Below are 16,502 nucleotides of genomic sequence, written 5' to 3'. Positions count from 1 at the left end.
ACCAGGTCATTTAATTTTATTGTTATTAGGGGCTCGCCAGACGTACCCAGTTCAAAATCCAGATCATTGTGAATGTCTGTGCCTGACTAGTGCAGCATCTTCATCTCTTTCATCTAAATTCTATTTCTTTGGTGGTTTTGGTACTGGCACATGTGGCATTGGTTTCATGGTTGAAAGCAGATTGGGGTATTTAATTGATATCTTATTTTTAGTAGACAAACCAGTAAATGGCAATGATTTCTGAATTCCTCTGAGTCAAGTTCTAAATGCAATAGCATAGCTTGCACAACAATGTGAAGAGCCTATGTCTTGCATTAATCAACAATCTTACAATCAAAGTGCACTTCAAATGCTTTCTTAAAAACTCCAGTCATGGTGCATTTTTGAAGTTTAAAGTGTACTTGGCACAAATGTAGCAGAACACATCATAGCTCTTTTGACACTGGCGAGACATTTCCAATCACCCTATTGCAGTGATGGGAAAACTTTTAGACACCACGTGCCCAAACTGCATGCATGCACATGCCCAAACTGAAGGATGCATGCGAGTGCATAAATGCATGTGTGGACATGCGGGCATGCACAGCAGAGACCCGAAGATCAGCTGGCCAGCGAGAGGCAGAGCATCCCAACACCGGCAGTGCAGCAAGATCTTTTTTTCATGAGCTTCTGTTTTGCCGTCAGCAGGGAAACAAAAGCTCACGTAAGAAATGCCATGGAGATCTGACATGGGGCAACAGTGCCCATGCCAGCAGAAAGGGCTCTGCATGCCATACCAGGCAAATGTGCCATAGGTTCACCATCACAGCCCTATAGCAAGTCTTACTTGTTACAGGCTTACTTGTTATATAAATTACATGTACGTACACAACTCTATGCCTTGAGACAATCACATCAAAATACATGCAAACTGACACCAATGAAATCAGTAGCATCTTTACATGCAAACTCCTTTTACAGTCTTTCCAGCAGCATCCATTCAGCCTAAGCATGCCCAAACTGCATCTGTTATGCAATATGCCCTGAATGCATGTCTGAACATGCATAAGCTACACAAAGCATCTTATAATTCAACTGAAAATGTGTGTGTGTATGTGCATGCGCACACACACGCACATATATATAAAAACGAAGAAATTGTAAAAAGAAAAGATTGCTACAAAATAATACATGGTATGTTAAATCAAATGTTATTTTCATAACTGGCAGTCCAAATTCTATAAGTTTTCAGAAAGCAAAATCTTTGTTGTCCACTGTTCTTTGCCATCTGCCACAATGAAAGGTTTGATCCAGAAAAATCTTCAAAAATATTCTCTTGCAAATTTTATTAGTAAAACAGAATCATAATGGGAGAGGCTGTTCATCAGTCGTTAAAACCTTAAAGATTAATATCATATCGATACCTTAAATTCCATCTAAGCAATTAGCAAGTTACAAATACCGTGTAATTTGTTTACCTTATAAATCTTTTTGAACATATGTAATCTCTTTATGTTACATTGATCAGATGATTAGTTGCAACATCCAATACAAACTGCATCTTCCATGGGAATAACAAATGCAACAGGCAATAATAATGCTAAGTCCTTCAAAATCTAGTTTATTTTGAATGAACATGTTCTGATTTATGCTACCCACACTGCACTTATCAACGGGAATCAATCAAGGAACTTCTATTTTTAGTTTTTGTTTAGCACTACATGCAAATTGGAATTTGCAGTTTATTATTAAAATACAAAACATTTAATTTCAAACCTTACTTGTTCAAGCCCCATATGCTCTATTATTGAGACTTGAAGCTGGGGGGGGGGGGGGAATCAGGCCTTGAATGACTTAGAATTGGTGGTCTTCAGCTAATAACTAGTAGAATTTGGTTAATGACAGCAATAGGGAGTACCTGGATAGCAATTGCTAAATAATGTGCTTTATAACCATCTTGCTTCATGATGGAAATTCTGGTTAGCAATGGAAATTCTGGCCCCAATTGTGATTGTAAGTACCACTGTAGATTAAATCTTCATGTGCATCTTTTATCACAGAAAAACGCTGAAAGCATATTCCCTGTTACTTATACCTGTCTCATAGATCTTTATAAAATCCAGTCATTTCCAAGCTAAATTACTTAGAATCAAGTGGTTGAAGTAATTGTTCAGAGTGTCAGGAAGATGTAGAAGCAACAGTGATAGGAACTATAAAATGCTTTATATCAATCACTATATAGAAACAGCAGATGGCAGTTGTGCTTAGCTTCAGGATTCACCTCCATCTTCAATTACAAAAAACTTTATAGAAGTTGCACTCCTGATAAGTGCTTTTATTTATTTGTATCACTCTTTCATGTTTAATGTGCATCTGCTATATTGTACAATATTTAGAGATATGTCATAATGCGTTTAATACAAAGTTTTTCTAAGTTTGAAAATGGTTGGAAAGCATGTACGCACTGCTCAAGCATTTATGAAGCAAAAGCTAAATGGATGCTCTGTCTACTATAGAGACTTCCCACCAATATACTTTTGCATGGTCTTTTCTGAGGCAGTTGTTGTACCCTAGCATTTAATGAAAAACCACTATGACCTATCTTCTTCCCATTACCCCAATAAATAGTTGTGACATTCAGAGGAAGAATGCAAGCATTGCTGGAAATCATAAGCCACAGCATCATATATTTACAAGCTAAGACCCCAAAATGCCTTTTCAAAAGACAACTGGACTTCATTTTTCTTTGAAGATGTTTCGCTTCTCATCAAAGAAGCTTCTTCTGTTCTGAGTGAATGGTGAAGAATAGAACAATTTATATTCCTTGAAGTCATCTATTTGTTAGCACACTCTCGGAGAGGTTGAGGTGACTTGGAAAGTTATCTGTTCCTCCAGGATCACCTGAATAGTGTAAATGGGAGTGAACTATCTTGGAACTGCTGAAAGGGCTGTATTGTAAACAGGAGATAGATGGAATCACACACAGCCCCTTCGTCTGTTGAGGGCCTGTTTAATTTTAATGTAGATGGCCTCTTTGACCCCTCTTTCAAGCCAGTGGTTGTCTCTGTCCTAAGTCAACATTCTGGACTGAGTTTCTATTTACACAAAAATTAAAATAACACTAAGATGGAATGATGATTTTAGGCGAGGGATATGAAACACTGCTGAAATCTCTGTATGTAGAAATCATTCCTTCTAATACAAAAAACAGGCTTAGAATTGTCTCTTCCAATGCATTTTTGCTCTCCTCAGGGTTAATGGCAAGTTTCTGTTGCATACAGTTTAAGAGAACAAAATTGTACCCAAAGCACTCCTACTGAGTAATTGCTTAAGTCAACGAAATTTGGAATGGAGAAAAAAATTACCTTTACCCTTGTTGTCTTTAAAATCTCATCTGGCTAAGAGACACTACAGAAATTTGATAGAGGGCAGAGGATCTACCAAAGTCTCAGCTTGAACCAGTCCACATGACAATGGATTTGATCCAAAGAAAATATTAACAAACTGAATTGTATGCCATGTTCAGAATGTGTTATAAATAAAAGGTCTAGTTTCTCTATTACAACATAAAAAGACACACCTGAGCAAGTTCATAATATCCAGCTGAACAGGCTAAACAGAGGAGACTTTCTCCTTCTTCAGTGTGCTCATTCACACTCCGTCCTTCAATAAGCAACTTCCGCACAGCATTTACATCTCCTTCTGAACAAGCTTCAGCCAAACTGCGACTAAGGAAATACAGAAGAAATTATTTGTAGCATGAATATATTAATATTTCACAGAGATAGCAGATTACCATAAAATATAGGCTTCAACATGTCATGAATATATAATGAAACATATTATGATTATGAAGCTGCAGTGTCAAAAAGTCTAATTTATAGCCCACCATGTATTAAGAAAATTGGCTTCTTTTAGCATTGCTATACTTATTTTTAAATGTTTTGAGAATGAAATTTTATAAAGTAAGCTATTCTGAACACTTTGGAAGTGCTCTAATCTGAACAAACCTACTGCTTCAAGATCAACATGGTTCAATAATATGAAAAATTTCCCATTCTGTGTTTCAGGGGGATGTACGGTTTTACATTTCAAAATATCTTCCACGCCCTATTCACCAATAATTCACTGGCAGCAAGTAGCTATCTAAAAGTAATATCTCCATCCTTCCAAATATCCTCTCAACTGAAAATTAAATAGTGCTCAGTTTGTTATCTTTCCAAATTTAGACAAATCTGTTTAGATCATTATTTAGAAGAGCCAAGGTGGCGCAGTGGTTAAATGCAGCACTGCAGGCTACTGCTAGATCAGCAGGTCAGCGGTTCAAATCTCACCGGCTCAGGGTTGACTCAGCCTTCCATCCTTCCGAGGTGGGTAAAATGAGGACCCAGATTGTTGGGGGCAATATGCTGACTCTCTGTAAACCGCTTAGAGAGGCCTGAAAGGCCTATGAAGCGGTATATAAGTCTACTGCTATTGCTATTGCTATTGCTATTTTTTTAATTTAATGTACTTTAAATTATTAAGTTTTAATCTATATATTAATGCTAGTTAATTCTCTAACCTTTCAGTATCACAATTGCCTATTTCAGGCTTCTGCAGGCATAGCAAAGGGAAAAGTATTGAGAATTGATTTTGTAAACACTTCCATGTTGTCTATACAAGTCTAAATTCTTTTTTTCAAGTCAGATGCCCCCAGTTGCTAGAGAACTCCAGGGGATCTTGATCTGCAGAACTCTTTGCAAATAATTTTATTATATTAATAACTGCTGAGCTATAACATACTTTTAAACATATTTATGGTGTCTCTGCATTTGATGTTTCTCCATTAATATATTTATCCAAAATTTTCACCATCATTTTTTAAATTGTAATATTAAAATTTTGTATATTAAACTTCTTAAGAAAATTTATTTGAAAGATGGTGCACAGAGCTGTAGAATAAATCAAATGACAAATAAACATCTTGGTCTTGATTTGTGGCCTTAATAGTCCAATTTTTTCATTATAAAGCATCCAAATAATGTATTTATTCAGAATATTTTCATGTAATGATTTTTTTGAAGAAGACAAACTTGTACAATTGCCAAAAGATAGCATCTATGTCGTAATTCCTTGAAACAATCCTTTTCAACTGTAGCATCCTAAATTTTGCATTTCCTAATTTTGGAGATACATCAAACATCCTCAATAAGCTAGTTTTGTAGGCTTAACATGAAAATGAGAAAACATGAGTGTTTGTGATGCAACAGCTTGTATCCAAAGTTGCAAATTATTATAAATCATATAAAGACTGATTAAGCAAAATTAACCCTTATGTAGTATGAAATCAAAGAATTTATAACAATATTGTGATATCTGCTAAAATTTTACTGTACTCTTTAGTATCTTTAGTACTTTTTAGTTTATAATGACAATTATAAACACAAAAGATATGAAACAAATGTGAATTTAATTTTTTTAAAGTAATGTGTTTATATATTAATTTAATATATTTATAAAATTTATTGACCACCCATCTTGTCACAGCAATAAGACAGAGTGGATAGTGTATAATTTCAGTAAAATGAAATCTTGTTCTGATCATAAAACAATACCTTGTACAGGGAATGAAATAGGAAATAACCAAGATGAGCTCTCAAGACACGTCAGTTAAATTTATGCATATTATCAAAAAAGGATGAAATAATGTTTGTCTCACCAATTCTGTGAACAATACTGTTAATTATTCATAGTTATTCTGAATATACCTTTTGTATTTTATTTTCTTATAATTCTTCTTTCTTCCAATCAGATCTATTTTTATATCCATTAATGTAAACAAATGCCTTGCAGCCAATCCACTAAATATAGGGATGTTTATGCATTTAATATGCCATCTAATTTATTTACTCTTAAGAAAATCTTTGCTTTCCAACAGAGGTAAATGTACTACAGTGTTGAGTGACATTCAGCCCACCAATGATCAGGAGTGATCAATACTTTGCTGTCTACTAGTAACAAAATCTTACTCTGCTGCCTCTCCCTCAAGTCACTGTTCGATTTTGTGCAGGAGGCTCTTGTTTGTGAAAGTATCAGCATGTGTATACATTTAGGTATGAACAAATAGTCCTCACTGAATGAATTTTGTTCAGCGACCATTCAAAGTTACAACAGTACTGAATAAGAATGACTTACGATAGATCCTCATAGTTGCAGCTGTTGCAATATCTCCATGGTCACATGAACACAATTTAGGCACTTAGTAATTGGTTTGTAAATTGTAAAATTGTAAATTTAATGAATTTATATGCCGCCAAATCCCGAAGGACTCCGGGCAGCTTACAAGATACAGAACTAAAAAAATAAAAAGTTAAAAATAAGGAAAACAGAAATTATATTGCAGCAGCCCACAGTTACATGGTTGCCATTTGCAAATTTCATTGCTAAATTCCAACAAGCAAAGTTAATTGAGAAGATGACAGAAGTTCAAAAATGATTACATAATTATGGGATCTGCAATTATGCAGAATTCTCCCAACAACAGCAACTGGAACTGCCACAACTGTCATAATTCAACATAGTCGCATGTGCTTTGTGACCATGTTGCTGAGTGATAGTGATGCCAGTCCCAATTACAATTGTTAAGTGAGGACAAACTATATTTATATGCTCACACATAATTTAATTTTAAACTTAGGAACCAATCAAAATGCGAGGGCATGGGGATCATTGAGTGTATCATGTGTAGGATTGACACGTAACTTAATTTGCCCTAAATTTTGTGGACCCATCCTTCTATAAATTGAAGCCCTGTAGAATCTGTAGCAATCCTTGATTCACCAAAAGTGCATATCTTCTACCAGAGCAGTATTTAACCTAAGGATTGAAATCTTGCAAAATTAAATTTGAAACAACACAGACAGTTCCAAAATGACTGTGGGAATGTACACTAAAATCTTTATACAAAAATAGCAGCCACATTTTCTGTCGTGTGCAAAATGGTTGTGGTTTTGCAATGCACCACAATATGCAACTTTACATATGGAAAAAAATTGGCTAAGAAAGAGTTCATGAACTGAAACCGTTGAGCTTATAATTTTGACTACAAATCCAGTGATGTTAGTAATAATCTCCCCACTCCATGCTAACACTTTCAGATGATCACACAAATATTTCCTGCACTGAATTTCCTGCAAAGAGGCAGAGCTGCATGTTCTCTATAATCCCTTCCAAGCTAATAATATGTAATACATAACAATTTAAGGAATAAATATTTTCTGAAATCTGTATAGCATATACAGTTTAATAATAATTGATTTTTACAGCAGAAATGTAAGAAACAAGTAGTTTCAGATAAATACTTACTTATCCATCTGCCCTGAGTTTGCTGTGCTTTCAGCTCTCATTCGGGTAAGTGCAGCAGCAGCTTCATCCAATGCACAGCTGACTGAAGAAGTTAGTCTGCGAAGCACCTCAGGATCTGCAAAGGCTTTCCCATCAGCTGTGGATAACTTACCTATTCCTTTTATTTTAGATCACAGATACAATGTTTTATACCCAGAAAGAAGAAAATAAAGACAATTAACAAAATACTATTCACACTACTAATAGCATCATTCTCAGGCAAACAGAAGTAAAATGATAGCAGTCTTGGAGAAGAGGCAATACAATTATTATTATTATATTCTTCATATTTAGGTAAAATTCTACAAAAAAATCACATTCGACTAGCAGAAGAAAAAACTAATTAGGTAATATTATTTATTTTTTGGAAGTATCATTTTAAAATTTAAAATACATTTCTAGAACAGCTAGCAAATCAACACCATTTAATATTTAAAATGAACTACTAAAATCAAATCAATAATTTGTTGATAAAATATACTTATTATTTGCTGAAAATTCCAAAAGGGTTTGAATAAAAAATGTCTGACACTAAAATTTGGCAAAGTTAGGCAAAGGAAACTATAGAATTTATTTCATCTAAATTAGATGGTAGTAACCAGTGACTTTCACAGCATCTCTCTCTCTTTTGCTTTCTTTTTCCTTAGTGATCACTTAATGACAAAATTAAGTGGTCACTTAATGATGGAACAGATTGCAATTGTTAAACAAGGAAGAGGCTGAATTATACTAATTGAATCAAGATATTGTTCAAAACAACACAAAGATAATAAATTTAATGACAGATTGAAACATTCAATATTATCTTATAAATATTCTGTAAATTAATTGTTCTTCAAAATCAGTGGTGTCTATTTACCTGCAGCTTCTAGTAAAGCTTCTAATCTAGCTTGGGTTTCTGGATCTACTGTTCTGAGATCAGCACCATCAGCAGTACTTGACAACAGCAATTTTGAAGCTGTCTCAAGCATTGGATTCTCCAAATCATCCTGATCCAAAATAAATGACTCCACCTAGGAGGAAAAATAAATTTTAATGCATATGTTTATATTGAAATAAGGGTTTCTACATATAAGAAAATTTAACTATATTGATTTGTTTCAAAACCATCTACTGTCCAGTTTTATGAAATTTCAGAACTATAATCATTTCTTCTAAGTACTACTTCTCTTTTCTAACTTACTATCTAAGATCTATCTACAATCATTTCTTCTCTTTTCTATTTCTAATTATCTTTTCTAACTATTATTTCTTTTATTTTCTAAATCTAACTAAACTCTTAATATTATTTTGTCTTCCTGTGTCACTTTATGTCACAGTGCAATAGAATTCCTGAGTAAAGGAGATGAGATAGACAGACTTCTTTTTTAAAGCTTTTTTAAAAAAAGATTCAATTTAGACTTGAGAGATAATTGTTTTGCATGGGTTGTTAAACAACCAAAATTGTTTTACTATTTTACTCTTGCATTAGGAAGTTAGTTCATTTAGTCTGAATTCTATAGGCAAAAATCTGTGAACAGCACTTGAATTTCAACAGCTCTTGGAACTATTAATTAATCTACAGAAAAATATTTGCACAGAAATAAAATTTACCATGACCAACACTAACACTACATTCTGATTGCATTCCTAAGTAAGCAAAAATGAAAATTATTTTTTAAAAGACAGCAAATAAATCAAGAATTAGAAAATATTATGCAGTTGTCCAGAAAATATAATTGATAAATGCAACAAAATTTGTTACAATGATTTCATTATGTCTTTCTATAGTTTGCTAAAATTAGTAAAATAAGGCAAACAAAACAAAGCTTCATAATATAGACTGAGTTTGTACATCAAAAAGTAAATTTGTAATGAATGAATGAATGAATAGCATGTTGAAAAAGAAACAATAGGTTTGTCAAACTAGAACCATATATTAGAACAATTTAAAATTTAAATTAATTTTAAGCAATTTAAATTCAGCATGTTCCTCAATTTGAGAAAGATATTGAATATACCACTTTATGAATATGGGAGTAAGCAACTTTTGCAAGTATAAATCTCCTTGAAAGGATCTTCCAATTGATTTCAGCAAGATCCTAACTAGAGGCACACCTTTAGATCACCTTTAATGATGATTTGGAGTCTTGATTCATTGATCTAAAATTAATAAAAGCTCCTATAATACCATGATCACCAGCATAATGTATGTTGATCACCTAGTTGCTGCACTATGAACCAAATTAAGTTTTTAATCAGAATTCATTGCAATGGCCTAATTCCAATGATATCAATGTATGTTTAATTATGAATAGTACAGCCAAAAGTACTTGCACCTGCCACATTAAACTTGATATATTTCTTGCCTACAATAACCCTAGGAATCAGAGGACAGCACAGGATCAAAGAGCAATCCCAATCTACAAACCTGAACTTTAAGACTCCAGTCTATTCATAACAAGTTTTAATTCAGCCCCTGAGGGTGACCTCAATTTATACAAATTTTAAAAACATATATAACCCAATATTATTTATATTAAATAATATTGCATGGATACAACGAAACAGAAAGGATCAAAAGGATTATAATATACTAATCATAAAGCTAACGATATAAAATTTTCAGAAATTTCAAAGTTACAGAAAGAAATGTGACTGGCGAGAAGAACTAAAACACACAGTATATACATATTTCTATATACTTTTACTAATCTCAGTTCACTTGTCTATTTTGGGAATTTTCAATACAGTATGTATATGTATACACAGACACAGAGTTTACTCATAAAATTAATTAATTAATTTTATATGGTCACCTTGTCAACTGGCATTCCTTAGTCCAGTGGTCCCCAACCCCCGGTCCGCGGACTGGTGCCCGGCCGTGGAGTACCTGGCACCGGGCCGCGCAGCGGCCGGGGGCCATGATCGCTGCAGCGGCCGGGGGCCATGATCGCTGCAGCAGCCAGGGGACATGATCGCTGCAGCGCAAAGGCTCCTGGGCCGTGCGCAAAAGCTCCTGGGCCGTGCGCAAAGGCTCCAGGGAAGAGAGCCCCGCGCAGGTACGCAATCAATGTGTCGTCGCGAACAACGCCCTCCCACCCCTGCGCGCGCTCAGCGGGCCACGGTAAAATTATCAAAGGCTGACTGGTCCGCGGCGATAAAAAGGTTGGGGACCACTGCCTTAGTCGATGGGACCAGAAACATGGCTATCCTATCTGATCAGATCAGATAAAATAGATAGAAACAACAGAGGTTGTCTTTCAACCCAGTCATAAGCCTTGATAATACTGTTCATAAACATTTAGCTCTTTGAGAAAAAATGTTACTTTGAAAACAGGTGGCAAAATGTTTTATTGGATATTATTGGTGGAAAAAACAGAATTATAACTTTAAACCAATTATTATATAAGGACTATTTAAGGACTTCTACCAACCCCAAAATGAATCTTTAATATCTGGAGGTTTGTCATCTTAGATGGACCCAATGCGTAATCCGGGAGTATCAAACAAAAGGAAGAGATTGTGGAATAGGAGGGCCTCTGTTCAACTTCCTCTTTCAAAAGACCGTTTTTTTCAGTCACTCATGCTCTGGTCATCTCCAGTATTGACTTTTGACATACCCTCTATATTCTACATCCTTGAAGAGGTTATTCAGAATCACTTCAAACCATGAGATGGGCAGCATATAAATTTAATAAAATGAATAAATAAAGAGTATCAGAAGCCACAACTGATGCAGAATGCAATGATGCAGTTTTGGGCATCCCTAGGCTTGTGCATGTAAGATCTCTGCTACATGAGCTGAACTACATGAGTTTGCTCCTCGGTATAATATGTATTAGTATTAGTAATGTAAATTAATGTAATGTAATTATTAAACTTATCTTCCAAGAAGACCTTTCACCAATATTATTTGTTTAGATTTCTTTTCATGAATTAATATTTTCCTAAATTAGGAAACCGAATAAATTAAGAGCCATGCTGACACAATGGTTAGAATGCTATATTACAGGCTACTTCTGCTGACTGTCAGCTGACTGCAGTTCGGGTCTCACTGGCTCAAGGTTGATTCAGTCTTCCATCTTTCCAAGGTCATTAAAATGAGGACTCAGATTGTTGGGGGCAATATGCTGGCTCTGCAAACTGCTTAGAGATGACTGTAAAACACTCTGAAGCGGTATATAAGTCTAAGTGCTATTGCTACTATCAGCGGGCAATATAAACAGTCCTCATTAGCAACCACTCCGTTATGATAGTGATGAAAAAGTAACATTATGACCAATTGTTACATTTAGAACCTTCACAGGTCTGTAAAGCAATTGAAAGCTGAAGTAACATTGAAGGCACAATTGTGGTTTTAATTAGTGACCATTTCACTTAAGAACCAAGTTGCCAGTATCAATTGCGGTCACTAAAGACGACTAATTAAAATGAAGTCATTTTCATTCAAATGGTTATTGCTTATTCCTACTCAAAATTTATATAAATATTGGAATTCATATTTGATAATTGGAGCATGCACTGGATATGTTCAGCATTTTGATCAAAATATTAGGCTAGAAAAAGAAAAGTGTTTTCCTAATACATACAGAACTTAAGACTGTTGCATCTTGAAATTATGAGCTAATTCTGTATAATTTCAAAATTGGTGTTTATTTTCTAAGGAACTTCTTAGAGCATTAGATTTCTTTCTGGTCCTTGGAAAGAGAACATCCTACTATTGCAAGGAAAAATACCACTGTTTTTTAAATAATATTGTCGGATCTGGAATGCAAAAGATATATATTATATAACATTCTACAGATATTTTATCAATTTATCTTTACTTCCAACTTTGAACATGTTGTATTTTAAATCCAGTATAAAAGAAAGAAAATCCTAATAGCATTTTCCTCTTCATCTTATAGATGATTTATAAATGCACAAGAAATAATAACAATAATGACAATACTATGGAAACTCAAGACTTGCCATGACTGAACTTATAGCACAATTTTCAGACAATGGTATTTAAAGGGACAATTCAGTATAAAGTTAATAATTATTAAATTGAGTTTTTAATGTTAACGGGGATTATTTTTGGCTCCTCCCTGGACCTAAGCTAATATATCTACACTCAATCAATAGAAAGTCATTTTAAACAAAGCCACTCACATATGCCAATAAGACATACCGTAGCTCTCTTTATTCAAATTTGGGTGATTCAAAAAGAATTGCTGAAGCAATTGCTTGGCATAATTAATGAACTTGCTGACAGCCGATAAATTAAAAACAAAATGGAACTAGATGTTTCTTTGTTCAGAGAAATGATGTTCAATTAGTTCCCAAAGATACTGCTCTTGCTTCTGAACATGGTTTTAACATTAATGGCCCAGACAGCGTCTGCAGAATGGAGTGACTTCAGAACTCTGGTTCCTAATTTAGTGCACGGTGGGTAAAAATATGCTCTCTAAATACTTCAGTGGGCATGCCAAGCTCTATGACCTATCTAATTTTGCATTCCAAAATTTATCTCTCTATCCAACTGAATGAATGAAAAGTGACACACTACAAAGCATGCAAAGTACCTGCCTTACGTATAATCTGATTTATACTGATGTATAATCCTGGCAAGTGGCAGTCTGGTGACAGTTGCATGTACAGGAAACATTAAGCATTTTTAGTTAGAGTGTTTGCAATGTTAGAGACAGTTCAGATGTCTAATCTTTTTTTCACAAGGCTGCTGACCTCAATCAATTAATAGGAATATGTCTTTATGTTGAATTTCTGTTGGAATCCATCACCAGGTGTGTGTGCAGGGCAGTTTCAGCTGCCTGGAACACACACACACACAGGGATGGAGAAACATCGTACCAGGAACTTTTCGGCCTAACGGTCAGGACTCACTATGCAAGCTCATGTAACATGAACTATGTGGGCAAGCTACGCCCACACCTGCCCCTTCTCCCCCCTCTCCCCACCCCATGCCATGCTGTAACTTTCTATTTGTTGGTTTGTAGAATGCTGTAACTTTCTATTGGTTTATTTGTAGAATGCTGTGACTTTTTATTAGTTTATTTGTACCATGTGTGATTATATATGCCTTTTGATGACGCTGTAACTAACTTTCTTAATAAAAGAGGCCCTCGAAGTACATTCGAGGCCCCTCATCCCGAGGAATTATGCCTGGTGTTTTCCTTTCCATTCGGCCGAGAAACATGAGCGGCCCGCCAGTGTGGCGATGCCGCAAATTTCATATTACTACATTCTGGTGTGTATCCTAGGCATTTATCTTCAATGGGTTCCTCAAGTAACCTGGATCCATGCCATGCAGGGCTTTATAGGTAATAACTAGCACCCTGAATTGCACCCGAAATAAACTGGCATCCAGTGCAGCTCATAGAGCAGTAGTGTAACATGGGTCATTCTAAGGGCCCCAAGAACTGCCTGTGCCACCGCATTCTATCTGTTGAAGCTTCTGTATGCACTTCAAGAGTAGTGTCGTGTAGAGCATGCAGATATAAATCTTTGGCTTACAAGCAGAACCTCTAATGGTTGCTATTAAAAGGAGAGTAGAATTGAACATACAAATTCTCCGCCCATAACTTCTCAAAATATAAGCAGACACTTAATTCTTAATATTACATTTTTCTTAGAAAACAATAGATTCACTCTTTGTATTGTATAAATGTAGCAGCTCTTATGCTCTCACAATAGCAATGCAATATTAGGGAGAAGCATTTATCTAATTGGATACTAATTGAATAAGAGCCGTAGTGGCACAGTGGTTAGAAAGCAGTACTGCAGGATACTTCTGCTGATTGCTAGCTGACTGCAATTCGGCAGTTCAATTCTCACCGGCTCATGATTGACTTAGCCTTCCATCCTTCTGAGATTGGTAAAATGAGGACCAAGATTGCTGGGGGCAATAGGCTGACTTTGTAATTGCTATTGCTATACCCTATTACTTTTTTAAAATGTATTTTCATACATTTTGTTTCTTGATTCTGGTCTCTTTAATAATACTTAATTGCAAATATTTCACAATTGTATGTGATTTAAAACAGTACTGATTTTATACTATCTGTCCAGTTACATTATTTTTAAAATCTACAAACCATTGGGTTTTAGTAGTTCAAAGCAGTCACCATTAGAAAAACAAATATATCTTATCTCATAAAAGTATTAAAGATTACATATCTACATATTATATACAGTGATGCTTAAAAGTTTGTGAAACATTTTGAATGTTCAGTATTTCAGCATAAGCACAATTTTAGATATGGTCATCTGTTCTTTCTCTACGTCCTAAAATTAGATAAATAGAATTCAATTGAAGAAAAACATTATATTTGTTCTCTTATTTACTGAGGAAAATGATCCAAATCAGTCGAACCAGTAATGGCTTGGCAGCCTGGGTCGCTGGAATCGGCAGTGACGCAGACCTGCCATGTCCCCAAACTGGTTCCCTGGGCAGCGGCAGCACCATCTTGTTTTTCAGTTTTGCACATGCGCAGAACAATTTGAATTGCACTGCACATGCACACACAGATGAGCAAACCGGCAATAGTGCCTGCCGGAACTCACCTCTGATCCAAATCTATCTTTTTGTGTGAGACAGAAGTATGTGAAACTTTGCTTTCAATTATTATACAGCAATATAATGCTACTTACATTTTCAATATCTGTGGATCAATCTTGAACATCAGCTTTGAGGAATTTCAGCCACTCCTCCTTACAGAAGAATTTCAACTGAGGGTTGATGGCAGGCTTCCTCACAGTGAACTACCCACTTCACATCCTTCCACAACATTGTTGTAGGATTAAGATCCAAACTTTCATTTGGCGATTGAAAAACATTAACTTCTTTCTGCTTTAACCATTCTCTGATCTATGGCTTCTGTTTTGAATCATTGTCTTGTTGCATGATCCACAGTTTAAACAGATGCCCTGATATCTTCCTGTAGAATTTGCTGGTAGTATAAGAATTCATAGCACTATCAATTATTGCAAGCCTAGATGAGAAGTATCAAAGAAGGCCGAAACTATGAAATTGCCATCATCATGTTTCACATATATGATAATATTTTTATGCTGAAATGTGACATAGATCCATTATTTTGGGACAGTAGTTTTTCTTTCTAACCTATCATGTGCACCATTATTGTTTGATCTTCTTCTGATGCTGGTCTTATCAACACTAACATTCTTCAATGCAAGAGCATTTAGGTTTACACTTTACCACGGGACCTATGAGAGCTCCCAAAGTATTATACACCTTTGTCTTGGTCTGAGTTTTGTTCGTCAGCCGCTCCTGGGAAGAGTCACAATGGAGTTGAATTGCCTCCATTTGCATATACTCTGCTTTACAGTATACTGGGGAAGTCCAAATGCTTTGTTTTGTAACCTTTTCCAGCCTGGTGAGTATTAACTATATTTTTCTGGTGCTGAAAAATTGTCTTAGTTTTGAGCCATGATACAGTTCTACATATCTACATTACAAAACTCAGATTTTGATAGTAAATACAGATACTTTTGTTCTTTAAATAAAACCAGGCCTCCAATATTGATACCTGATTATCATCCTATTTATTAAATGACTCTAATTTCTCCTTCAAATGAACTAATAAACCTAGAGGTTCATTTACTTTTGTCACACACCAATGGATAGCTTTGGATTATTTTCTTCAAATAAATGAAAAAACCTTCTGCATTCTCCTTATTTAGTTTTAGGACTAGTATTTAGGAATAGGACTAGATCACATTTTAGCTCATATCCATGCAAAAATATTGAAAATTTAAAAAGTTTCACAAATCTTTAAGTACTACTTTAGTACAGTTTTGTTTTAGGATAGATTTTTAAACATTCAAATAAATATAATGGAAATTTATAAAGTTGACAATGTTTAGAACACAGTTTAATATCCTAATAGAAGAGAATATATATGGCTCAAACTTTAAATGTGAAGTCCTTGACATAACTAATTTGATAATGAAACATCCGCAAGCAATCAACCAAGCTCAGAGAGCATCAAGGACAACACAGTTCAATATACATAAAAGCTAATCTTTTTAATGAGTAAGACAAATTAAATCAAACCAATAACAGAAATGAACTTGTTAGGAACAAAACAACTATGATTTTCTATTTTGTCATGTTTCCTTTCATTATTTTC

At 34.9% G+C, this 16,502-nt stretch overlaps 1 protein-coding gene across 2 annotated transcripts in view; it reads right to left on the bottom strand.

The window, feature by feature from the left end:
* Window positions 1–16,502, bottom strand: part of ANKRD17 (ankyrin repeat domain 17) — a 121,882-nt gene that overhangs the window by 66,154 nt on the left and 39,226 nt on the right. For both annotated transcript variants that reach the window (XM_087713327.1, XM_087713328.1), the window contains exons 2-4: window positions 8,225–8,378; window positions 7,327–7,483; window positions 3,560–3,707 (exon numbers count right to left, since the gene is read on the bottom strand). In XM_087713327.1, the coding sequence (XP_087569453.1) occupies window positions 3,560–3,707; window positions 7,327–7,483; window positions 8,225–8,378 (459 nt within the window). The remainder of the gene's footprint in view (window positions 1–3,559; window positions 3,708–7,326; window positions 7,484–8,224; window positions 8,379–16,502) is intronic.

This window comes from Thamnophis sirtalis, unplaced genomic scaffold (genome assembly GCF_051295495.1).
Source record: "Thamnophis sirtalis isolate CommonGarterSnake01/CBP01778 unplaced genomic scaffold, rThaSir2_p1.2 scaffold_4, whole genome shotgun sequence".
NCBI lineage: Eukaryota > Metazoa > Chordata > Lepidosauria > Squamata > Natricidae > Thamnophis > Thamnophis sirtalis.
Note: the sequence above shows the minus strand (reverse complement) of the source record. Positions and strands in the feature narration are given on the sequence as shown.